Genomic DNA, 27303 nt, shown 5'->3' on the forward strand with positions numbered 1-27303 from the left:
CAACCTTCTTTGTGAACCATGGTTCCCTCACTCAGCCATTTCCTCCCTGCCTGACAGGGACATACCTATCAAGGACACGCAGTATTTGTTCCTTGAACAAGCTCCACTTTTTGTTTGAACATAAGAACGTAATAAGAACATAAGAAATAGGAGCAGGAGTAGGCCATCCAGCCCTTCGAGCCTGCCCCGCCATTCAATAAGATCATGGCTGATCTGTCGTGGCTCAGTTCCACATTCCCGCCCTCTCCCCATAACCCTTAATCCCCTCTCTTATCAAAAACCCATCAACCCGCGTCTTAAAAATATTTAGCGAGGCAGCCTCCACCACTTCAACGGGCAGAGAATTCCAGAGATTCACCACCCTTTGAGTGAAGAAGTTCCTCCTCAACTCCGTTCTAAACCACCCCCCCTTCATCTTGAGGCTGTGCCCCCTAGTCCTACTGTCCTTTCTGAGCGGGAAGAGTCTCTCCACCTCTATCCTATCCATCCCATTCATCATCTTATACGTCTCAATGAGATCTCCCCTCATTCTTCTAAACTCTAACGAGTACAAGCCTAGTTTATTCAGCCTCTCCTCATAGTTCAACCCCCACAACTCCGGCATCAGCCTAGTAAACCTCCTCTGCACTCCCTCCAAGGCCAAAATGTCCTTGCGTAAGTACGGCGACCAAAACTGCACACAGTACTCCAGCTGCGGCCTCACCAATGCCCTATACAGCTGCAGCAAGACCTCCCTACTTTTATATTCAATCCCCCTCGCTATGAAGGCCAGCATCCCATTCGCCTTCCTGACCACCTGCTGTTTGTGTCCATACCTGACAGTTTCTGTTCCCATCTTAATCTCCCTAATTCTTGCCTAATCACATCATAATCACCCCTGCCCCAATTATAAACCTTGCCCTGCCGTGTGACCCTATCCCTCTCCATTGCAATAATGAAAGAATTGTGGTCACTATCTCCAAATTGCTCTCCCACAAACAAATCTAACACTTGGCCCGGTTCATTACCCCGTACCAAGTCCAATGTGGCCCTGTCTCTTGTCGGCTTATCCACATATTGTATCAGGAAACTCTCCTGCACACGCTGTACAAAAAGTGTCCCAATCGAACTATTCGACCTATAAAGGTCCCAATCAATATTTGGAAAGTTAAAGTCACCCATGATAATGACCCTGTGACCTCCACACCTAGTAAAAAGTCTGACAACACCAGGTTTTAGTCATACCCACATCATGACCTCCACACCTATCCATAATCTGCTTTGCCATTTCCTCCTCCACATCTCTATTACTATTTGGGGGCCTGTAGAAAACTCCTAATAATGTGACCGATCCTTTCCTATTTCTAACTTCAGCCCTCATTGCCTCAGTAGGCAGATTGCCCTCGAAATGCCTTTCAGCAGCCGTTAAACTATCCTTGATTAACAACGCTACTCCTCCACCTCTTATCCCGCCTTCCCTAGTCTTACTGAAATATCTATACCCCGGAACTGCCAACAACCATTCCTGTCCCTGTTCTAACCATGTCTCCGTAATGGCCACAACATCATAGTCCCAAGTACCAATCCACGCTCCAAGTTCACCTACCTTGTTCCTGATGCTCCTTGCATTGAAGTAGATACACTTCAACCCACCATACTGTCTGCCAGTACACTCCTGCGACCTTGGTACCTTCCTTAGCACCTTGCGACCCTCAACACTGGCTTTTGGACTACATCTCATTTTCCCACCCCCCTGACAAATTAGTTTAAACCTCCCCGAAGAACCGACGCAAATTTCCCACCCAGGATATTAGTGCCCCTCTGGTTCAGGAGCGAACCATCCTGTTTGTACAGGTCCCACCTTCCCCAGAGTGTGCTCCAATTATCCATGTCGCTGAAACCCTCCCTCCTACACCATCCCTGCAGCCACACGTTAATCTGCACTCTCTCCCTGTTCCTCAACTCACTGGCACGTGGCACCTGCAACAAACCAGAGATGACCACATGTTTTGTCTGGGCTCTCAGCTTCCACCCTAGCTCCCTAAATTCCTGTTTTAAATCCCCATCCTTTCTTCTGCCTACGTCGTTGGTACCGATGTGTACCATGACCTGCAGCTGATCCCCCTCCCCCTTAAGGATCTTGAAAACACGGTCCGAGACGTCACGGATCCTTGCACCCGGGAGGCAACATACCATCTGTGGGTCTCTTTTGCTGCTGCAGAACCTCCTATGTGTCCCTCCAACCATCAGTCTCGGATCAATCCAGGATCAGTCCGGTATCAATCCAGGATCACTGTCGGGTCAATCCAGGATCAGTCCGGTATCAATCCAGGATCAATCCAGGATCAATCTGGAATCAATCCAGGATCAGTCCGGTCTCAATCCAGGATCAGTCCGGTCTGAATCCAGGATCAATCCAGGATCACTCTTGGATCAATCCAGGATCAGTCTATGAGAGTTGTAGCCCCTTTAAGACATGGGAGTATATTTTCGCCGGCAGATAATGGGCGGGGGCGGCCTTTCCCTTTAAGAGTGACCGGAAGCGGAAGTGGTGATGTTGTGAGCGGATGGAGGAGAAGCTGCTGATTTTCACCATGGAGAACCGGCCGCTGGCGACCTGTGAGTGAGATAGAGATATACACCCGAATATACACCCTAAATATACCCGGTATAACCCTAAATAACCCCCAAATACCCCCTAATCACCCAGAGTGAACCCCAGTATAACCCCATGGAGAACCGGCCACTGGCGACCTGTGAGTGAGATAGAGATATACACCCGAATATACACCCCAAATATACCCGGTATAACCCCAAATATAACCCCTAATAACCCCCTAGTCACACTGAGTAACACTGAATATAACCCCATGGAGAACCGGCTGCTGGTAACCTGTGAGTGAGGCAGTGAAATGTACCCCTAAATATATCTTAAAAAAAACCCTAAATAATCCCCAAGTCATCCAACATAACATTAAATAACCCTGAATAACCAGCCCCAGCAACCTGTGAGTGAGAGAGAATATATAAACCTGTGTGAGGAAGAGAGAGAGGCTCTGAGTGACTTTAATGCCCACCAATAATCCTGAACAATCCTAAATAATCGGCCTCTGGCTACCTGAAATGAGAGAGAGTATATATGGTATAACCAGATAAAGTCAGCATGGATTTACAAAGGAGAAATCATGCTTGACGAATCTATTGGAATTCTTTGAAGATGTAATCAGTAGAGTTGACCAAGGAGACCCAGTGGGTGTGGTTTATTTAGACTTTCGGGCAAGGTCTCACATAACAGATTACTATGTAAAGTTAAAGCTCATAGTATTGCAGGTAATGTCTTCAGATGGACAGAAAGCTTGTTAATAGATAGGAAGCAAAGAGTTGGCATAAATGGGTCTTTTCCTAATTGGCAGTTGGTGACTAGTGGTGTTCCGCAGGGATCTGTGCTAGGACCCTAACTGTTCACATTATATATTAATGATTTGGAAGAGGGAATTAAATGTATTATCTTCAAATTTGCAGATGATAAAGTTGGGTGGGAGGGTGAGCTGTGAGGAGGATGTGGAGATGCTTCAGTGTGATTTGGACAGACTGAGTTTGTGGGCATCTGCACGACAGATGCAGTATAATAAAGTTTAAAGTTTGTTTATTAATCACATGTAAGGTTTACATTAACACTGTCCTGAACTTATTGTGAAATTCCCCTCGTCGCCACAGTCCGGCGCCTGTTCTGGTCAATGCACCTAACCAGCACGTCTTTCAGAATGTGGGAGGAAACTGGAGCACCTGGAGGAAACTCACTCAGACATGGACAGAATGTGCAAATTCCACATGGACAGTGATCCAAGCTGGGCATCGAACCCGGGTCCCTGGCACTGTGAGGCAGCAGTGCTAACCACTGTGCCACCCCTTAAAAGTATATTTAAATGAAAGATTATCCCCTTTGGTAGCTGTAATAGGAAGGCAGATTATTACATGAATGGTTATAAACTGAGAGAGGTGGATACTCAATGAGACCTTGGAGTCCTCGTGCATCAGTCGCTGAAAGTAAGCGCACAGATATAGCAGGCAGTAAAGAGGGCAAATGGTATGTTAGCCTTCATAGAGAGAGGATTTGAGTATAGGGATAGGGATGTTTTGCTGCAATTGTACTGGGTGTTGGTGAGGCCACACCTGGAGTACTGTGTGCAGTTTTGGTGTCCTTATCTGAGGAAGGATGTCCTTGCTATAGAGGGAGCACAGTGAAGGTTTACGAGGCTGATTCCTGGGATGGGGGTCTGTGGTTCGAGGAGAGACTCAGTCACTGGAGTTCAGGAGAGTAAGAGGGAAGCTTAGAAAAACTTATAAAATTCTAACAGGGTTAGACAGGGTAGATTCAGAAAGAATATTCCCGATGGTGGGGGTCTCCAGAACCAGGGGTCAGAGTTTGAGGATAAGGGGTAAACCTTTTAGAACTGAGCTGAGGAGAAATTTCTTCACCCAGAGGGTGGGGAATGTGTGGAATTCACTCTCACAGAATGTAGTTGAGGCCAAAATATTGTCTGATTTCAAGAAGAAATTTGATATCGCTCTTGGGGCTAAAGGGATCGAGGGATACGGGGGAAGGAGGGATCAAGATATTGAATTTGATGATCAGCCATGATCAGGATGATTGGCGAGCAGGCTCAAAGGGCCAAATGGCCTCCTTCTGTTTCTAGTTTCTATAATCTTAAATAATCCCAAATAACACAGTGAGAGACAGTAACCCTGGATAACAGATTTATGGAATTATAATTATAACATTCCTGCAGTGCAGAAGGTGGCCCACCAAGTCTGCACCAAGTTTCTGACAGAGCATCTTACCCAAGTTCTCCACGCCATTCCCATAATTGCATACATTTACCCTACTAATACCTCGAATCTGTGTTGGGACACTAAGGCGTAACTTTGGCCAATCCACCTAACCAGCACGTCTTTGGACTGTGGGAGGAAACCGGAGCACCCGGAGGAAACCCACAAAGACGGGAGAACATGCAAACTCCACACAGACAGTGACCCAACGCTGGAATTGAACCTGGTGCTGTGAGGCAGCAGTGCTAACCACGGTGCCACCGTGCCGAATACTACAAAATAAAACTGAGTAACCCTGTATAACACTGGGGTACAATATTGGTGGGGACAGATCTGTCACTGTATAACATAGGTATAGCACTGGTGGGACGGGTCTGTCAGTATAACACTGGTATACAGTACTGCTAGGATCGAGCCTGACCCTGTATAACATGGGTACAGAATTGGCGGGGACGAGTCTCACTAACACTGGGATACAGTACTGGTGGGGACGGGTCTATCACTAACACTGGGGTACAGTACTGGTGGAGACGGGTCTGTCACTAACACTGGGGTACAGTACTGGTGGGGGACGGGTCTGTCCCTGTATAACACTGGGGTACAGTACTGGTGGGGATGGGTCTGTCCCTGTATAACACTGGGGTACAGTACTGGTGGGGACGGGTCTGTCACTAACACTGGGGTACAGTACTGGTGGGGACGGGTCTGTCCCTGTATAACACTGGGGTACAGTACTGGTGGGGACGGGTCTGTCGCTGTATAACACTGGGGTACAGTACTGGTGGGGAGGGGTCTGTCGCTGTATAACACTGGGATATAGTACTGGTGGGGATGGGTCTGTCACTGTATAACACTGGGGTACAGTACTGGTGGGGAGGGGTCTGTCGCTGTATAACAGTGGGGTACAGTACTGGTGGAGACGGGTCTGTCACTAACACTGGGGTACAGTACTGGTGGGGGACGGGTCTGTCCCTGTATAACACTGGGGTACAGTACTGGTGGGGATGGGTCTGTCCCTGTATAACACTGGGGTACAGTACTGGTGGGGACGGGTCTGTCACTAACACTGGGGTACAGTACTGGTGGGGACGGGTCTGTCCCTGTATAACACTGGGGTACAGTACTGGTGGGGACGGGTCTGTCGCTGTATAACACTGGGGTACAGTACTGGTGGGGAGGGGTCTGTCGCTGTATAACACTGGGATACAGTACTGGTGGGGATGGGTCTGTCACTGTATAACACTGGGGTACAGTACTGGTGGGGAGGGGTCTGTCGCTGTATAACAGTGGGGTACAGTACTGGTGGGGACGGGTCTGTCGCTGTATAACACTGGGGTACAGTACTGGTGGGGGCGGGTCTGTCCCTGTATAACACTGGGGTACAGTACTGGTGGGGAGGGGTCTGTCGCTGTATAACACTGGGGTACAGTACTGGTGGGTGCGGGTCTGTCACTGTATAACACTGGGGTACAGTACTGGTGGGGACGGGTCTGTCCCTGTATAACACTGGGGTACAGTACTGGTGGGGATGGGTGTGTCGCTCTATAACACTGGGGTACAGTACTGGTGGGGACGGGTCTGTCGCTCTATAACACTGGGGTACGGTACTGGTGGGGACGGGTCTGTCCCTGTATAACACTGCGGTACAGTACTGGTGGGGACGGGTCTGTCACTGTATAACACTGGGGTACAGTACTGGTGGGGATGGGTCTGTCACTGTATAACACTGGGGTACAGTACTGGTGGGGATGGGTCTGTCACTGTATAACACTGGGGTACAGTACTGGTGGGGACGGGTCTGTCACTGTATAACACTGGGGTACAGTACTGGTGGGGATGGGTCTGTCACTGTATAACACTGGGGTACAGTACTGGTGGGGACGGGTCTGTCGCTCTATAACACTGGGGTACAGTACTGGTGGGGACGGGTCTCTCCCTGTATATCACTGGGGTACAGTACTGGTGGGTGCGGGTCTGTCACTGTATAACACTGGGGTACAGTACTGGTGGGGACGGGTCTGACACTGTATAACACTGGGGTACAGTACTGGTGGGGGTGGGTCTGTCCCTGTATAACACTGGGGTACAGTACTGGTGGGGACGGGTCTGTCGCTGTATAACACTGGGGTACAGTACTGGTGGGGACGGGTCTCTCCCTGTATATCACTGGGGTACAGTACTGGTGGGGGTGGGTCTGTCCCTGTATAACACTGGGGTACAGTACTGGTGGGGACGGGTCTGACACTGTATAACACTGGGGTACAGTACTGGTGGGGACGGGTCTGACACTGTATAACACTGGGGTACAGTACTGGTGGGGACGGGTCTCTCCCTGTATATCACTGGGGTACAGTACTGGTGGGGGTGGGTCTGTCCCTGTATAACACTGGGGTACAGTACTGGTGGGGACGGGTCTGACACTGTATAACACTGGGGTACAGTACTGGTGGGGACGGGTCTGACACTGTATAACACTGGGGTACAGTACTGGTGGGGGTGGGTCTGTCCCTGTATAACACTGGGGTACAGTACTGGTGGGGGTGGGTCTGTCCCTGTATAACACTGGGGTACAGTACTGGTGGGTGCGGGTCTGACACTGTATAACACTGGGGTACAGTAAGTTTAAAGTTTAAATTTTTAAAAAGTTTTTATTTATTAATAGGCTTACATAAACTAGTAGGCTTACACTAACACTGCAGTAAAGTTACTGTGAAAATCCCCTGGTCACCACACTCCAGTGGCTGTTTGGGTACACTGCGGGAGAATTTAACATGGCAGATGCACCCTAACCAGCATGTCTTTCAGACTGTGGGAGGAAACAGCAGCACCTGGAGATAACCCACGCAGGCACTGGGAGAACATGCAGACTCCACATAGATTGTGTCCCAAGCCGGGATCAAACCCAGGTCCCTGGCGCTGTGAGGTTAGAGTGCTAACCATGGTGCCACCCCCACTGCTGGAGACGGGTCTGTCACTGTATAACACTGGGGTACAGTACAGTTGGGGACCCTCTTCCTTTGTTCATCCTCCTGCGCTCGGTGTCTCTCTCTATTCACCCCGCCCCACTCGCTCACTTGCCCTCTCTCTGTCTCCCGCACCCCCCTTCGTTTTCCCTCCCCCTCGCTATTGTTAGAGCTTCTGACCAGAATCCCACATTACAATAGAAAGCCAGATGAGATCCCAGTGATTTTTTTTTCTTTGTGAGGGTAGGATTGCTTCATTCCAGGAGTAGTTCTGCTGACAAATTAGAGATCTTTTCTAGTGGAATTATCAATTGACCCTGCATATCTAAACTCACTTTCCATCCCTTTAAGCAAAAACCCCAGGGGATCTTTTCTTATAAGCAAAAATCCATTTGCTCTCTCCTAATTAAACGCTACATTTCTGAAATGAGTAATTATCCCGCTTTCCCAGTATCTAATCTGTATTCCCACTAGACATACTGACTGGCTGTAGCATGAAGCTGAATTTTTAACATTCCCCTTAAACACAAAGAAAAATTTGCTAATGTCCCTCTGTTCACCCCTCCCCTCCCACTGGGTCTCCCCCACCCCCAAGAATCTCCTATTTGAATGGATGTGTTTCTGGATGGGGTTTAGGAATGGTCGCGTAGTTTGGCTGGTTTTGGTGAGACAGGGTTTAGGGATTTTGTGTTACTGAACCTTTCATCAGGATTACTTACAGCAGCTGCTGCTCTCATGGTCCACTGGGATTTGAGTGAGAGCGATCCAGCTCTGATACTCTGCCCTGGCCCATCCAATGTATATTGCCATTGTGTAAGTGTTGCTATTGACAACCGCTGAAACATTGGTCTGTGATGTCACTGCCCCTGCGATAGCCGTTGGCTTTGTAGAATTAATTACTGGCTTTCTCCTTCCTCCTCGAGGGGCATCCCCCCCCCCCCCGGAGCCCATCGAGGGGCAGTGTGTCTGTCCCCTCCCAGCCCCAGGAGTGGTAGTGTGTGTGCCCCCCAGCCCCAGCCCGGGAGGGGCAGGTTTGCAGCATCTGTAGTATTTATTGGCTTTCACTCCATCCTTGTTTTGTGTCTCCAGGTGCGGGTGATCAGGCTCTCTTCTCCTCGGTTTATTCTATACTCATGCAGCAACTTCCACGGGAACCAATGGAATGGAGAAGGTACTGACTCTGGAATTGTTTATTCTCCATCTTGGAATATTAGCAGTCTGGGGTTGGGCAGCTCAGGGCTGTAAATCCCAGACTCATTCCCAAAAGCATTTATTGGCCTTAACTCATCTGACATACTGTCCATTTTAGAAACATCGCTGGTTGGCAGCATTTATTACTCATCCCTAATTGCCCTTGAGAAGGTGGTGGTGAGCTACCAACTTGACAAGCTGCAGTCCCTGAGGTGTAGGTACACCCACAGTGCTGTTAGGGAGGGAGTTCCAGAATTTTCACCCAGCGACAGTGAAGGAATGGTGCTATATTTCCAAGTCAGGACGGTGACTGGATTGGAAGGGAATCTCCAGGTGGTGGAGTTCCCAGGTATCTGCTGCTCTTGTCCTTCTAGATGGTGGTGGTCACCAAGGGTTTGGAAGGAACCTTGTTAAGTTCCTGCAGTGCATCTTACAGATGGTACACACAGCTGTGACTATGCATCGGTGGTGGAGGGATTGAATGTTTGTGGAAGGGCTAGCAATCAAGCTGCTTTGTCCTGGATGGTGTCGAGCTTCTTAAGTGTTGGAGCTGCACCCATCCAGGCAAGTGGGGAGTATTCCATCACACTCCTGACTTGTACCTTTGTAGATGAAGGATAGGCTTTGAGGGTCAGGAGGTGAGTTATTCGCTGCAGGATTCCTAACCTTGATGTCAAGGGCTGTCACTTTCACCTCATTTCTGAAGTTCAGCTCTTTTGGCTGTGTTTGAACCAAGGCTGTAATGGGGTCAGGAGCTGAGTGACCCTGACTCCTCGCAAACTGACTGTCGCTGTGCAGGTTATTGCTGAGTAAGTGGTGCTCGGTAGCGCTGTTGATGACCTCTTCCATTACTGATGATTGAAGGTGATATCCTGTTGGGGCCACTATCATCAGTTCCCTGAGGCTGAGTCCTCCCTGGGATGGAATGGGATTTAAGGGTCTGTTTCCTATATTCTTTTAATCTATCGTCCATTCAAAGGCAATTAGGGATGGGCAATAAATACTGGCCTATCCAGAGACACCCACAAAAAAGAAAAGTTCAGCTGGAAGCTTTTTTCAATGATTCCCTTGGGGAAAGTGCTCCGGAACGCTCAGTCTGGGTCAGGACAGGATTGAATTCAGTTTTGTCCAGTCGACAACTCACAACAACCAAGCAGCAGAGGTCAGCCACTACAGTTAAAAATATTTCCAGGCAGTTTTTTCACTGCCTGAGTGTGGACACAGGCAGAGTGAGTCTGGTTATCTGAGAATTGGATGCAGACAGGAAGAGATGCTTCTTGCTTTTTGGTCTTTTTAACTTTTAAGTCTTCAGACTTGCCCTGCTGCAGCAGTAGAGGCTACAAGGGAGAGTGCGAGCTGGTAAGTAGCGGATAAGATCGGGGAAGTATTTATGACTTTTATCACTTACAGTTTTAAGATCTTTTTGTACTTTGTAACAACTATATTCTTTAGCAATGAGGACCAAGGTGGAAGGCCCTAGTGGAACTGATATTATTTGATCTTCAACTTCCAAATTTAATTTGAAGGGATAAACCATGGCAGGAGAGTTCAAAGCTGTGGTGTGCTCCTCCTGCTACATGTGGGAAGCCAGGAACATTTCCAGTGTCTGGGCATGTATATAGGAAGTGTCTCCAGCTGTAGCTCCTGGCAGGAATGGCCTCTTGGGATAACAGCAACAGCCAAATTTGTTGCACCCTAATTGCTCTGCTAAAGGGGGGGAGGAGCAACAAGTGAGTGCAATAGTTATACGTGATAAAATTGTAAGGGGAATAGATAGGCACTTCTGTGGCTGCAAACGAGACTCCAGGGTGGTATGTTGCTTCCCTTTGCTAGGGTCAAGGATATTTTGGAGTGGCTACAGGACATTCTGGAGGGGAGAGCAAACAGCCAGTTGTCATGTTTCACATCAGTATGAATGATATAGATTTAAAAAGAGGGATGAGGTCCTAAAAACAGAATATAGGGAGTTAGGAAATAAGTTTAAAAAGTAGAATCTCAAAGGTAGTGATCTCAGGATTACTACCTGTGCCACGTGCTAGTCAGAGTAGAAACAGCAGGATATATCAGGTGAATACGTGGCTGAAGAGATGGTGTGAGGGGGAGGGTTTCAGATTCCTAGGGTATAGGCACTGGTTCTGGGGAGTTGGGATCTGGGCAGGACTGGGACTGTTGTCCTTGGGGGGGTGTATTTGTGAGAGCGACTGGGGAGGGTTTAAACTAGAATGGCAGGGAGCTGGGAACCAATGCAAGGAGTCAGAGGAACGGGAATCAAAGACAAGGATAAAGGACAGTGAGGGGAGTAAGAAAAGTGACAGAGAAACCAAGGACCAGATTCAAACAGGGCCACAGTGAAAAATAGTGGGAACGGAACCAATAATGTTACAAAGACGAGCCTAAAGGCTTTGTGCTTTAATGTGTGAAGCATTCGCAATAAAGTGGATGAATTAATCGTGTAAATAGAGGTTTGATACAGTCAGGATTACGGAGACATGGCTGCAGGATGACCCCCAGGGTGGTGGTGATGGGGATGACAGAAACAGGAAATTAGATTTGATTTGTTTTATTATTGTCACATGTATTAACACACTGTGAAAAGTACTGTTTCTTGTGCACGATACAGACAAAGCATACTGTTCATAGAGAAGGAAACAAAGTACAGAATATAGTGTTACAGTCATAGCTAGGGTGTAGAGAAAAATCAGCTTAATGCAAGGTAAGTCGATTTAAAAGTCTGAGCAGTTGATGCCATATACATGGACTTTAATAAGGCATTTGCTAAGGTTCCCCATGGTAGGCTCATGAAGAAAGTAAGGAGGTGTGGGATAGAGGGAAATTTGGCTGATTGGATAAGTAATTGGCTGTCTCATAGAAGACAGAGGGTGGTGGTGGATGGAAAATTTTCAGACTAGAGGCCGGTTACCAGCGGTGTACCACAGGGATCAGTGCTGGATCCTCTGCTATTTGTGATTTTTATCAATGACTTGGAGGAGGGGGCTGAAGGGTGGGTTAGTAAATTTGCTGATGACACCAAGATTAGTGGAGTAGTGGATGAGGTGGAGGGCTCTTGTAGGCTGCAAAGAGACATTGATAGGATGCAGAGCTGGGCTGAAAAGTGACAGATGGAGTTTAATCCTGATAAGTGCGAGGTGATTCATTTTGGTAGGACAAACTTGAATGCGGATTACAGGGTCAATGGCAGCATTCTGTGGAATGTGGAGGAAGACAGAGATCTTGGGGTTCATATCCACAGATCTCTGAAGGTTGCCACTCAAGTGGATAGAGCCGTGAAGAAGGTCTATAGTGTGTTAGTGTTTATTAACAGGGGGTTTGGGTTTAAGAGCCGTGGGGTTATGCTACAACTATACAGGACCTTGGTGAGACCACATTTGGAATATTGTGTTCAGTTCTGGTCACCTCACTATAAGAAGGATGTGGAAGCATTGGAGAGAGTGCAGAGGAGATTTACCGGGATGCTGCCTGGTTTGGAGGGTAGGTCTTATGAGGAAAGGTTGAGGGAGCTGGGGCTTTTCTCTTTAGAGCGGAGGAGGATGAGAGGTGACTTAAGAGGTTTATAAGATGATGAGGGGGATTGATAGAGTGGACGTACAGGGACTATTTCCTCAGGTGGATGTAGCTGTTACTAGGGGGCATAACTATAAGGTTCATGGTGGGAGATATAGGAGGGATGTCTGAGGTAGATTCTTTACTCAGAGTGGTTGGGGTGTGGAATGCACTATCTGTTGTGATACTGGAGTCAGACACTTTAGGAACTTACAAGTGGTTATTGGATAGGTACATGGAACACACCAGAATGATAGGGAGTGGGATAGCTTGATCTAGCTCGGCACAACATTGAGGGCCGAAGGGCCTGTACTGTGCTGTACTGTTCTATGTTCTAAGAAGCTGTTCTTGAATCGGTTGGTACATGACCTCAAACTTCTGTACCTTTTTCCCAAAGGGAGAAGTTGGAAGAGAGAATGTCCAGGGTGCGTGGGGTCCTTAATTATACCGGCTGCTTTGCCGAGGCAGCGGGAAGTGTAGACAGAGTCAATGGATGGGAGACTGGTTTGTGTGATGGATTGGGCTACATTCACAACCTTTGTAGATCCTTGCAGTCTTGGACAGAGCAGGAGCCCATACCAAGCTGTGATACAACCAGAAAGAATGCTTTCTATGGTACATCTGTAAAGCTTGGTGAGAGTCATAGCTGACATGCTATTTTCTTAATCTTCTGAGAAAGTAGAGGTGTTGGTGGGCTTTCTTAACTATAGAGTCGGCATGGGGGGACCAGATTGTTGGTGATCTGGACACCTAAAAACCTGAAGCTCTCGACCCTTTCTACTTCGTCCCTGTTGATGTAGACAGGGGCATGTTCTCCTTTATGCTTCCTGAAGTCAGTGACAATCTCTTCGTTTTGTTGACACTGAGGGAGAGATTATTGTTGCCGCACCAGTTCACCAGATTCTCCATCTCATGTATGTGATAACGGAACACTTGTAATTTTGGGTGACTTTAATTTACATATAGATTGAACAAATCAAATTAGTCACAATAGTGTGGAGGAGGAATTCCCGCAGTGTGTACGGGATGGTTTTCTGGAGCAATACATTGCGGAACCAAGTAGAGAGCAGGCCATTGTAGACTGGGTATGTGTAATGAGAAAGGAATCACTGGCACTGGAGTTATGCGAGACCGCTTGGGGATGAGCAACCATGAATCACGGAGGCGATGGCTTAGTGGTATTATCGCTAGACTATTAATCCGGAAACTCCGCTAATGTTCTGGCAACCCAGTTTGATTCCCGCCACAGCAGATGGTGGAATTTGAATTCAATAAAAAGAATCTGCTGATGTCCATGAAACCATTGTCGATTGTTGCAAAAACACATCTGGTTCACTACTGTCCTTCAGGGATGGAAATCTGCCGTCTTTACCTGGTCTGGCCTATGTGTGACTCCAGAGTCACAGCAATGTGATGAACAATCAATCCAGGGATAGGCAATAAACATCGGCCAGCCAGGAACACCGTGTGCCACAAATGGGTTTAAAAAAAAGAGAATTCTTCTCCAAGATGGAGAGTGGCGTCATTGATTCTGAGACTAGGAATAAAGGAAACCACAATGACATAAGGTGCAAGTTGGCTCTCATGGATTGGGAAACATTACTCAAAGGGATGATGGTGGATCAGCAGTGGCAAACATTCAATGAGCGCATGGGTGAACTGCAACAATTGTGTATTCCTGTCTGGCCCAAAAGTAAAACTAGTTGGTCAAATCATGGCTTACCGGGGTAATTAGAGATGATATTAGATCCATAGAAGGGGCATATACGTTGCCAAAAAAAACAACAGACATGAGGGTCAGGAGCAGCTTAGACTTTAAGAAAGGAGGGATTGATTGAGAAGGGGAAAACAGTACGAGAATGAGATTGTGGGTAACATAAAAACTGATTGTAGAAGTTTCTTTCCGGTATGTGAAGAGAAAAAGATTGGTGAGATTAAGTGTCGGTTCCTTAGAGTCAGAAATGGATGGGAATTTATCATGGGGGAACAAAGAAATGGCTGATCAAATATTAAATATTTAAACAGCTTGTCAGATTGCTTTAAGAGCTGATTACATGATTTGATGGTGATGTCATTAGGGTGTGGCACAGGCTGTTTTATACTCAGTTTGTATTCTGTACAGGGAAAAGCTCCTGAAATAAATCTGTTAGTTTGAACACAGGTGTGTAAACCGCATTATTTTCATTTGTTTAAAACCCACTACCCCCAACATATATTTTATACATCATCGAATCGTAGAATCCCTGCAAGTCTGCACCAACAATAATCCCACTCAGGTCCTACCCCCGTAATCCCACGTATTCACCCTCCTAATCCCCCTGACACTAAGGGCATTTTATCATGGTCATATAACCTAACTCGCACATCTTTGGACTGTGGGAGGAAAATGGAGCACCCGGAGGAAACCCACGCAGACACAGGGAGAATGTGCAAACTGCACACAGACAGTGACCGAGACTGGAATCGAACCTGGGTCCCTGGCACTGTGAGGCAGCAGTGCTACCACTGTGCCAGTGAACATTACAAAAAGAAAGTTGGCAGTGTGACAGGGTATTGTTATGAGAAAAGACCCTGAGTAGAGGAAAGACATGGTGGGTCTTCACACTTGGAGTATTAGAAGGCTTGGAGAAGCACCAATAGGATTAAAGATCAAAGTGTTAGTGAAGCAGGACTCAAGTATGAAAAAACTCTTGGTGTGGCTTTAATTAAAAGGTGACATTCCAGACAGTATCTGACACACTTGAAAAGAAAGAATGCTTTGCTATACAGCTTGGAGCTGTTTGAAATAAAAAAGGACATCAGCAGTCTCCAGGGTTGAAAAGGAGGAGAGTTCCAGAATGATAGAAAGTGGGATAGCTTGATCTTGGTTTCGGAAAAATCTCGGCACAACATTGAGGGCCAAAGGGCCTGTACTGTACTGTCCTATGTTACTGGGAGACTGCACAGTCTCGTATTACTGGTGCCTGAGAGGAGCCATGGGTCTTTTCAATGAAGAAAGTGAATCATGGAGTTCCTGCGCAGAGCAGTTTCACTACTTCGCATAGCAAATAAAATTGAAAAAAATACAAGTTGCTGGTACCAGCTTTTCTCAGCACAATAGGAAGTAAAACTTTTTAAAATGTTCTGAAACCTTCTTCATCCAGCAAAGCCCTATTAGGCTGGCACAGCACTGAGAATTTGGCAAGTCCTTAAAAGATTCTCTTTGAGATCGTGGTCTTCAAAATGAGGCTATTCATTTAAGATTGTTTAGTGAACAGGCTTTGACTTTAAATAAACAGTAGAAATTGCAGTGTTGATGGAACTGGCTGTTAAAGAGACTTCACAATTTGGTGCAGGAATGAAGATCCACAAATTGGGAACTGCCAGTGAAAAGTCAAAACAGCAAGAAGCATGTCACTGATTTGCTAAAATGGGCCATTCAGTGAGTGGATGCTGGAGCAAGGATAGTCATTGCAAGAATTGTGGCAAAATGGGTGACATTGCAAAAGCTTGTTGGGCTAGACCGGCTTTCCCTGAGAAGAATATTCAGAAGGAGAACCTGCTCCTTCAAGAAAAAGAACAAGTCGCATTCTACAAAAAGAATTTACAACCTGGTGAACTAGAGAATGTCCAAGAATATGATGTGGAGATGCTGGCATTGGACTGGGGTAAGCACAGGTAAGAAGTCTCACAACACCAGGTTAAAGTCCAACAGGTTTATTTGGTATCACTAGCTTTCGGAGTGTCACTCCTTCAGGAAAGTGGGAGTTCTGTTCACAAACAGGGTGTATAAAGACACAAACTCAATTTACAAGCTAATAGTTGGAATGTGAGTCTTTACAGGTAATCAAGTCTTAAAGGTACAGACAGTGTGAGTGGAGAGAGGGTTAAGCACAGGTTAAAGAAATGTGTATTGTCTCCTGCCAGGGCAGTTAGTGAGAAGTTGCAAGCCCAGGCCAATCATGGGAGTTACAGATAGTGTGACATGAATCCAAGATCTCCCACCATCAGACTCACCATGGACTACTCTCCAGAATTGGTTGCATTCTTGGACACACATATCTCCGTCAAGGATGGTCACCTCAGCACCTCACTGTACTGCAAGCCCATGGATAACCTCACGATGCTCCACTTCTCCAGCTTCCACCTTAAACACGTTAAAGAAGCCATCCCCTACGGACAAGCCCTCCGTATACACCGGGATCTGCTCAGCAAAGGAGGATTGCAACAGACACCTACAGACGCTGAAAGATGCTCTCATTAGAACAGGATATGGCACTCGACTCATCGACAGTTCCAATGCGCCATAGTGAAAAACCGCACTGACCTCCTCAAAGACAAACACGGGACACGGCGGACAGAGTACCCTTCGTCGTCCAGTACTTCCCCGGAGCAGAAAAGTTAACACATCTTCTCCAGAGTCTTCAACATGTCATCGATGAAGACGATCATCTTGCCAAGGCCACCCCCACACCCCACCTTCAAACAACTGCACAACCTCAAACTTCCCAGCCTTCAGGAGAACGGTGACCACAACACCACACAACCCTGCCACAGCAACCTCTGCAAGACATGCTGGATCATCGACACGGATGCCATCATCACACGTGAGAACTCCATCCACCAGGTACACGGTACATACTCTTGCAACTTGGTCAACATTGTCTACCTGATACGCTGCAGGAAAGGATGTCCCGAGGCATGGTACATTGGGGAGACCATGCAGATGTTATGACAACGGATGAGTGAACGTTGCTTGACAATCACCAGGCAGGAGTGTTCTCTTCCTGTTGGCAAACACTCCAGTTGTCACGGACATTCGGCCTCTGACCTTTGGGTAAGCATTCTCCAAGGCAGCCTTCACGACACACAACAGTACGGAGTCGCTGAGCAGAGACTGAAATCCAAGTTCCGCACACATGAGGATGGCCTCAACCGGGATCTTGGGTTCATGTCGCACTATCTGTAACCCCTGTAATGACTTGCCTGGGCTTGAAAATCTCACTAACTGTCCTGTCTGGACACAATACACATCTCTTTAACCTGTGCTTAACCCTCTCTCCACTCACACTGTCTGTACCTTTAAGACTTGATTATCTGTAAAGACTCACATTCCAACCATTATCCTGTAAATTGAGTTTGTGTCTGTATATCCCCTGTTTGTGAACACAACTCCCACTCACCTGAAGATGGAGCGCTGTTCTGAAAGCTTGTGCTACCAAACAAACCTGTTAGACTTTAATTTGGTGTTGTGAGACTTCTTACCAGGGATATGATGCCAGAGACAGTAGTAGAGGCATGTACGATTTTGTCCTTTAGACAGCTACATGGGTAAGTTGGGTATAGAGGGATATGGGCTAAACGCAGGCAATTGGGACTAGCTTAAAGCGTTTAAAAAAAGGGGGGCAGTATGGATAAGTTGGGCTGAAGGGCCTGTTTCCATGCTGTAAACTTCTATGACTCTGACTCTATAATGAAGAATTCCAGTTAAATATTGTATCCATACAGAGCGATCACATGGATTTGGGGTGATTCTGAAGTTCAGTGGACAGTCTGTTAGGATGGGAGTTGATACACCTCTCAAGTTCCTTTGTTATGCGGCTTGTCTGACCATATCCAGGTGCGGACAGTGTTATGAACTGAGCTAGCTGGGGCCCAGAGTGAGGTCTGTCTCGAGGGGTGACACTCTGGGCTTTGTTTTTGCTGCTATTGACCATTTGGCAGTTCTCGGCTGAGCTACCAGGTGTGACATCTCCCAGCTGGCTGGAGAGAAAACAGCATGTTTCACATTACTCTCCTTCCTGTGTTTCAGATCCTATGGGCGTCCACCCAAGATGATTCACCTTGAAGCAAATTTTGTTCAATTTAAAGAAGAGCTGATACCCAAGGAGGGAAACCGGGCCCTCCTAACCTTTCCCTTCCTGCACATATTCTGGACAGACTGCTGTGTGAGTATGGTGCTCTGTGTAGACACTGTGTGTGTGAGTGAGAGAGATCAGCCTCCTGTGCTGACAGCAGGATCTTTCTGATAGTCCGACAGGAATCAGACAATCTCCTTGTCAATGTTTAGCTGTTTAGACTGTGAACCTCAACATCCTGATTGGAGAGAGCCACTTACATCCGAACCAGATTTGATTTATTATTGTCATGTGTATTAACATACAGTGAAAAGTATTGTTTCTTATGTGTTATACAGATGAAGCGTACCATTAATAGAGAAGGAAAGGAGTGCAGAATGTAGTGTTACAGTCATAGCTAGAGTGTAGAGAAAGATCAACTTAATGCAAGGTAGGTCCATTCAAAAGTCTGACAGCAGCAGGGAAGAGGCTATTCTTGAGTTGGTCAGTACGTGATCTCAGACTTTTGTATCTTTTTCCCAACGGAAGAAGGTGGAAGAGAGAATGTCCGGGGTATGTGGGGTCCTTAATTATGCAGCTGCTTTACTGAGGCAGGGGGAAGCGTAGACAAAGTCAATGGATTGGGCTACATTCATGACCTTTTGTAATTCCTTGTGGTTTTGGTCAGAGCTGGGGCCATACCAAGCTATGATATAACCAGAAAGAATGCTTTCTATGGTGCACCTGTAAAAACTGGTGAGAGTCGTAGCTGACATGCCAAATTTAGAACATAAGAACATAAGAAATAGGAGCAGGAGTAGGCCATCTAGCCCTTCGAGCCTGCCCCGCCATTCAATAAGATCATGGCTGATCTGTCGCTGCTCAGTTCCACATTCCCGCCCTCTCCCCATAACCCTTAATTCCCTCTCTTATCAAAAACCCATCAACCCGCGTCTTAAATATATTTAGCGAGGCAGCCTCCACCACTTCAACGGGCAGAGAATTCCAGAGATTCACCACCCTTTGAGTGAAGAAGTTCCTCCTCAACTCCGTTCGAAACCACTCCCCCTTTATCTTGAGGCTGTGCCCCCTAGTCCTACTGTCCTTTCTGAGCGGGAAGAGTCTCTCCACCTCTATCCCATCCATCCCATTCAACATCTTATACGTCTCAATGAGATCTCCCCTCATTCTTCTAAATTCTAACGAGTACAAGCCTAGTTTATTCAGCCTCTCCTCATAGTTCAACCCCCTCAACTCCGGAATCAGCCTAGTAAACCTCCTCTGCACTCCCTCCAAGGCCAAAATATCCTTGCGTAAGTGTGGCGACCAAAACTGCACACAGTACTCCAGCTGCGGCCTCACCAGTGCCCTATACAGCTGTAGCAAGACCTCCCTACTTTTATATTCAATCCCCCTCGCTATGAAGGCCAACATCCCATTCGCCTTCCTGACCACCTGCTGCACCTGCAAGCTGGGTTTTTGCGACTCATGCACAAGGACCTCGAGATCCCTCTGCACCGTCGCCTGCTGCAGTTTTTCGCCACGTAAGTAATAGTCCTTCCTACCACTATTCCTACCAAAGTGGACAACCTCACATTTGCCGACATTAAATTCCATTTGCCAGTTCCTGGCCCATTAGGTACTTGGATCAGGAATTGGTTAGCAGATAGGAGACAGAGGGTGGTGGTTGATGGTGATTATTCATCATGGAGTTCGGTTACAAGTGGTGTGCCTCAGGGATCTGTTTTGGGGCCACTGCTGTTTGTAATCTTTATTAATGATCTGGATGAGGGTATAGTTGGGTGGATTAGTAAATTTGCTGATGACACCAAAGTCGGAGGTGTGGTAGATTGTGAGGAAGGGTGTCGAAGTTTGCAGGGTGACTTGGACAGGTTGCAGAGCTGGGCCGCGAGGTGGCGGATGGAGTTTAATGCGGAGAAGTGTGAGGTAATCCATTTCGGTAGGAATAACAGATGTGTTGAGTATAGGGCTAACGGGAGGACTTTGAATAGAGTGGAGGAGCAGAAGGATCCAGGCGTATGTGTACATAGATCCCTGAAAGTTGGGAATCAAGTAGATAAGGTTGTTAAGAAGGCGTACGGTGTCTTGGTGTTTATTGGTAGGGGGATTGAATTTAGGAATCGCAGCGTCATGTTGCAACTGTACACAACTCTGGTGCGGCCGCACTTGGAGTACTGTGTGCAGTTCTGGTCCCCACATTACAGGAAGGATGTGGAGGCTTTGGAGAGGGTGCAGAGGAGGTTTACCAGGATGTTGCCTGGTATGCAGGGGAGGTCCTATGAGGAGAGACTGAGGGATTTGGGGTTGTTTTCACTGGAAAGAAGGCGGCTAAGAGGGGATCTTATAGAAACATATAAGATGATTAGAGGTTTAGATAGGGTGGATGGTGATAGCCTGTTTCCTCGGATGGAGAAAGCTAGCACGAGGGGGCATGGCTTTAAATTAAGGGGGGGGTAGTTATAGGACGGATGTCAGGGGCAGGTTCTTTACCCAGAGGGTGGTGAGGGACTGGAATGCCCTGCCTGCTGCAGTTGTAAATGCGCCTAGTTTGGGGGCGTTTAAGAGATTGGTGGATAGGTTTATGGACGAAAAGGGATTGGTTTAGATTAGTGGGTCAATGTTTTTTTTTAAAAATAAGACTGGTCGGCGCAACATTGTGGGCCGAAGGGCCTGTTCCGCGCTGTAATGTTCTATGTTCTATGTTCATTCGCCCAGCCTATCTAGATCCTTCTGCAGACTCTCCACACCCTCCGCACAATTTGCCATTCCACCAATCATCAGCAAATTTCGACACCATACACTAGGTTCCCTCCTCCAGATCATCTATATAAATGGTAAATAGCTGAGGCCCCAGCACCGGCCCCTGGGGCACTCCACTAGTCACCAACCGCCAATCTGAATAGCACCCATTGACCCCCACTCTCTGCCTCCTATTTGACAGCTAATCCTCTATCCACGCTAACACCCTACCCCCAACTCCATGCCCCCTGACCTTCTGCAATAACCTCTTGTGAGGCACCTTGTCAAACGCCTTCTGAAAATCAAGAAACACCACATCCACTGGCTCTCCTCTATCCACTGCCCTAGACGCATCCTCATAGAACTCCAATAAATTCGTCAGACACGACTTCCCCTTAACGAAACCGTGCTGCGTCTGCTCTATCAAGCAATTCCCCTCAAGATGCCTCGCTATTTCCTCCTTGATGACGGATTCTAACATTTTTCCTACAACAGACGTTAAACTAACTGGCCTATAATTCCCTCCTTTTGCCTGCCACCCTTCTTAAACAACGGCGTAACATTAGCCATTTTCCAATCTTCCGGCACTTCCCCGGAATCCAGCGACGTTTGGAAAATAATCACCAAGGCATCCACTATCACCTCCACCATTTCCTTCAGAACCCTTGGATGCATTCCATCCGGTCCTGGGGACTTGTCCACAATCAGCCCCTCCAGTCTGTCGAGCACCGCCTCTCTAGTAATAGTAACGTCATTAAGACCCTCCACTCCTACCATCTTTCCATCTCTAACACCCGGCAAATTACTCACGTCCTCCTCCGTGAAGACCGAAACAAAAAAGTTATTCAGGGCCTCAGCCATTTCCCCATCCCCTACCACTAAGTCCCCCTTCTCATCCTCTAAAGGACCAACGTTCACCCTAGCCAGCCTCTTCCTTTTTATATATTTATAAAAACTCTTGCTATCCTTTTTTATATTAAGTGCTAGCCCAGCTTCATAGTTTCTCCTACCCTTCTTTATCAACTTCTTTGTCAATCTTTGTTGACATTTAAACCTCTCCCAATTCTCTTCTCGCCCACTACTCTTAGCTACTCTAAACGCATCCGCTTTTAATTTAACACTTTCCTTCACCTCCTTTGTTATCCACGGCTGATTACCTCTCCTCCTACGATCCTTTTTAACCATCAGAATAAATTTCTGCTGAGCACCAAGAAAGATCTCCTTAAAGATCCTCCACTGTTCCTCAGCAGACCTACCTTCCAACGCGCTCCCCCAGTCCACATTCGCCAATTCCTCTCTCATCCTACCATACTCCCCTCTATTCAAACAAAGGACACGTGTCCGGGAACCCACTTTCTCCTCCTCCATCTGCATCAGAAACTCCACCATACAATGATCACTCTCCCCAAGAGGATCCTTCACCACAAGGTCCCTAATTCTACCTGCCTCATTACATAACACCAGATCCAAGATAGCTCGCTTCCTCGTCGGCTCCAACACACATTGTTCAAGGAAACTATCCCGGCAGCATTCCAAGAACTTCTCCTCGAGCCCACCGCGTCCAACATGGGTCGACCAATCAATATGTAGATTGAAATCCCCCATAATTATCGCCGTCCCATTCCTGCACGCCGCATTTATTTGCGTGTTAACAGCCCGCCCCACCTCCAGATCATTATTCGGGGGCCTATAGACGACACCCACCAGCGTCTTCCTCCCTTTGCTGTTCCTAATCTCCACCCACAACGATTCCACTTTCTGCTCCTTGGCTCCTATATCATCCCTTACTACCACCCTGATGCTATCCTTAATCAGCAGAGCTACGCCTCCCCGCTTTTTCCTCCCGCCTATCCTTCCTAAACACTTGATACCCCTGGACATTCAGCTCCCAGTCCCTGTCACCTTGCAGCCACGTCTCTGTAATGGCCACCAGATCATATCCATTTGTGTCGATCTGCGCCACCAGCTCATTCACTTTATTCCTAATGCTTCGTGTATTCAGATAAAGTGCCTTCATCCCAGCCTTCACCTGGACCCTATTTGCCAGAACGCCACCAACCATACTCACGCCCCCTACCCCTTTTATTATTGGGACATCCTTGGCCTCCCCCCTTACCTGCACCCTCTCCTTTACTTTAGACCCCGTAATGTCACCTACCCTCGCACCCTCCCACCCCCCTAATTAGTTTAAAGCCCTAATTAGTTTAAAAATTTCTTTAGTCTTCTGAGAAAGTAGAGGCATTGATGGAGCTTTCTTAACCGTTGTGTTGGCATGGGGGGATCAGGTGTTGTTGGTGATCTGGACACCTATAAACTTAAAGCTCTCGACTTTTTCTACTTCATCCCTGTTGATGTAGACAGGACATGTTCTCCACTATGCTCCCTGAAGTCGATGACAATCTCCTTTGTTTTGTTGACATTGAGGGAGAGATTATTGTTGCCGCACCAGTTCACCAGATTCTCTATCTCATTCCTGTACTCTGTCTTGTCAGTGTTTATGAAATAATTGATTTTAAGGAATGGACAGACAGATAAAGATCTAAGAACGTAACATCTGCTCTCTCTCAGATTGATGCTGTGTCCCCAAAACTGCTGGGAATTGGGGTCAGGAGGCGGGTCGCTGGACACTGCACATTTTTTATTTTCTCCTCCTCAGCCTTTCTGTATCTGCAGTAGCCAGGCTGCTGATTCAGGGTCTCAGACCCAGTTACAGGTGAGATGGGAGGGAAGCAAGTTTCCTTCACTCACCCCTTTCCTGGGATCACTGTCTGTTGCCTTTCTCTGCAGCAACCTGACTTCGTCAGGAGGGGAGGGCTGTTCCTCCCCTCCTCTCCCCCCAACAGGGAGGGACTGCCCCCCCCCCCCCCCGAGGCGAGGGGTCGATCCCCGGGTTGAATCTTATTGAAACACGTTCTGTCTTTTTGAATTTTTAGGACACGGAGGTTTACAAAGCAACGGCAAAGGATGAAATCACAAAGTGGCAAAATATTTTAAAAGCTTACAGCAATTCTGATTGGTTGATTGTTGTCGTGGAGAGTGATGCCAAAAAAAAGAACAAAACCAACATTCTCCCCCGAACATCGATTGTGGATAAGATCAGAAATGACTTCTGCAATAAACAAAGTGACAGGTAGTTCACCACTTCTGTCTGATTCTCCCTGCCCGCCCCCCCCCCCACTCCTTTCCCCAGGATGGGAGACGATTTCTCGGGCTGTGCCTCCCAATTGGAGATGATTTCTCGGGCTGTCTGACTCTCCCTCCGCCCCTAAATTGGAGACGATTTCTCATTCTGAATCTATGTTTAAGGGTGCTGCTCCAGCTTCCACAGGCTGTGTATCTGGGGAGGGTGTATCGGTGGTTCCTGATCTGGTTACCTGTCTCTCTGTGATGCCTCTCACCCAGGTGTGTGGTGCTGACGGATCCACTGAAGGATTCTTCACGAACTCAGGAATCCTGGAATGCTTTCTTCTCCAAGCTTCGGACTTTGCTGCTTATGTCATTCACCAAGAACCTGGGCAGATTTGAGGATGAGATGCGAACAATGAGAGAGAAGAGAACAGAAGCTGGCTGGAGTTTTTGTGAATATTTCATGGTTCAGGTATGGCTGCCTGCAACACGGAGTTTATCAGGATTTAACCCCATAGAATGAAGAAAAAAATTACAGCACAGGAAAGGTCATTCACCCTACAAGCCTGCACCGACCATGCTGCCTGACTGAACTAAAACCCCCTAACCTTCCAGGAATCCTCCACTCCTACCCTATTAATATATTTGTCAAGATGCTCCTTAAAAGTCACTACTGTATCCGCTTCCACTACCTCCCCCGTCAGCGGGTTCCAGGCACCCATCACTCACTGTGTAAAAAAAAAAACTTGCCACCTTTAAACATCTTCAAACCGTGCCCCTCACACCTTAAATCTGTGCCCCCTGGGAAAAAGCATCTGACTATCCACTCTGTCCATGCCTCTCATAATCTTGTAGACTCCTATCATGTCTTCCTCTCAACCTCCATTGTTCCAGTGAGAACAAACCAAGTTTCTCCAACCTCTCCTCATAGCTAATGCCCTCCATACCAGGGCAACATCCTGGTAAATCTTTTCTGTACCCTCTCCAAAGCCTCCACATCCTTCTGGTAGTGTGGCGACCAGAATTGAACACTGTATTCCAAGTGCGGCCTGACTAAGGTTCTAGAAAGCTGCAACATGACTTGCCAATTTTTAAACTCAGTGCCCCAGCCAATGAAGGCAAGCATGCCGTATGCCTTCTTAACTGCCTTCTCCACCTGCATTGCCACTTTCAGTGAACTGTGTACCTGTACACCCAGATCCCTTTGCCTATCAATACTCTTAAGGCTTCTGCCATTTACTGTATATTTTCTATCTGTGTTAGACCTTCCAAAATGCATTACCTCACATTTGTCTGAATTAAACTCCATCTGCCATCTCTCTGCCCAAGTCTCCAACTTATCTATATCCTGCTGTATCCCAATGGTCCTCATCGCTATCTGCAAATCCACCAATCTTTATGTCGTCCACAAACTTACTAATCAATCCAGTTACACTTTCCTCCAAATCATTTATATATATATATATTACAAACAGCAAAGGTCCCAGCACTGATCCCTGAGGAATGCCACTTGTCACAGCCCTCCATTCAGAAACACACCCTTCCACTGCTACCCTCTGTCTTCTTTGACCGAGCCAGTTCTGTATCCACCTTGCCAGCTCACCTCTGATCCCATGCAATTTCACCTTCTGTACCAGTCTGCCATGAGAGACCTTGTCAGAGGCCTTACTGAAGTCCATGTAGACAACATCCACTGCCCCACCCTCATCAATCATCTTCGTCACTTCCTCGAAAAATTTGAACAAGTTCATGAGACACCACCTTCCCTTCACAAAACCATGTTGCCTCTCTCTAACACATCCACTTATTTCCGCAGTCTGTGTAGTTTGGGGAGGGGGTGTTAGTGTGTGTAATTCGGGGGGCGGGGTTAGTGTGTGTGTGTGTGTAATTCGGGGGGGGGTTAGTGTGTGTGTAATTTGGGGGAGGGGGGTTAGTGTGTGTGTAATTCGGGGGGGGGTTAGTGTGTGTGTAATTCAGGGGGGGGTTAGTGTGTGTGTAATTCGGGGGGGTTAGTGTGTGTGTAATTCGGGGGGGTTAGTGTGTGTGTAATTCGGGGGGGTTAGTGTGTGTGTAATTCGGGGGGGTTAGGGTGTGTGTAATTCGGGGGGGTTAGTGTGTGTGTAATTTAGGGGGGGTTAGTGTGTGTGTAATTTAGGGGGTGTGTGTAATTCAGGGGGGGTTAGTGTGTGTGTAATTCGGGGGGGGTTAGTGTGTGTGTAATTCGGGGGGGGTTAGTGTGTGTGTAATTCAGGGGGGGGTTAGTGTGTGTGTAATTTAGGGGGTGTGTGTAATTCAGGGGGGGTTAGTGTGTGTGTAATTCAGGGGGGGGTTAGTGTGTGTGTAATTCGGGGGGGTTAGTGTGTGTGTAATTTGGGGGAGGGGGGTTAGTGTGTGTGTAATTTGGGGGAGGGGGGTTAGTGTGTGTGTAATTCGGGGGGGGGTTAGTGTGTGTGTAATTCAGGGGGGGGTTAGTGTGTGTGTAATTCAGGGGGGGGTTAGTGTGTGTGTAATTCGGGGGGGTTAGTGTGTGTGTAATTCGGGGGGGTTAGTGTGTGTGTAATTCGGGGGGGTTAGTGTGTGTGTAATTCGGGGGGGTTAGTGTGTGTGTAATTCGGGGGGGTTAGTGTGTGTGTAATTCGGGGGGGTTAGTGTGTGTGTAATTCGGGGGGGGTTAGTGTGTGTGTAATTCAGGGGGGGGTTAGTGTGTGTGTAATTTAGGGGGTGTGTGTAATTCAGGGGGGGTTAGTGTGTGTGTAATTCGGGGGGGGTTAGTGTGTGTGTAATTCAGGGGGGGGTTAGTGTGTGTGTAATTCGGGGGGGTTAGTGTGTGTGTAATTCGGGGGGGTTAGTGTGTGTGTAATTCGGGGGGGTTAGTGTGTGTGTAATTCGGGGGGGGTTAGTGTGTGTGTAATTCAGGGGGGGGTTAGTGTGTGTGTAATTTAGGGGGTGTGTGTAATTCAGGGGGGGTTAGTGTGTGTGTAATTCGGGGGGGGTTAGTGTGTGTGTAATTCAGGGGGGGGTTAGTGTGTGTGTAATTCGGGGGGGTTAGTGTGTGTGTAATTTGGGGGGGTTAGTGT

At 47.4% G+C, this 27303-nt stretch overlaps 1 protein-coding gene across 2 annotated transcripts in view; it reads left to right on the forward strand.

The window, feature by feature from the left end:
- The first annotated feature begins 2522 nt into the window (after window positions 1–2522).
- The window catches only part of trappc10 (trafficking protein particle complex subunit 10), an 80530-nt gene continuing 55749 nt past the window's right edge, over window positions 2523–27303 (forward strand). Inside the window, exons 1-5 of one of the 2 annotated variants that reach the window (XM_080183159.1) lie at window positions 2523–2598; window positions 8862–8943; window positions 18316–18451; window positions 24034–24230; window positions 24503–24698. In XM_080183159.1, coding sequence (XP_080039285.1) covers window positions 2547–2598; window positions 8862–8943; window positions 18316–18451; window positions 24034–24230; window positions 24503–24698 — 663 coding nt within the window. In that variant the 5' untranslated portion in view covers window positions 2523–2546. The remainder of the gene's footprint in view (window positions 2599–8861; window positions 8944–18315; window positions 18452–24033; window positions 24231–24502; window positions 24699–27303) is intronic. The other variant, XM_080183161.1, reaches the window with a different exon arrangement.

The sequence above is a fragment of the Carcharhinus amblyrhynchos genome, unplaced genomic scaffold, assembly GCF_965287045.1.
Source record: "Carcharhinus amblyrhynchos unplaced genomic scaffold, sCarAmb.v2.hapA chromosome_169, whole genome shotgun sequence".
Lineage (NCBI taxonomy): Eukaryota > Metazoa > Chordata > Chondrichthyes > Carcharhiniformes > Carcharhinidae > Carcharhinus > Carcharhinus amblyrhynchos.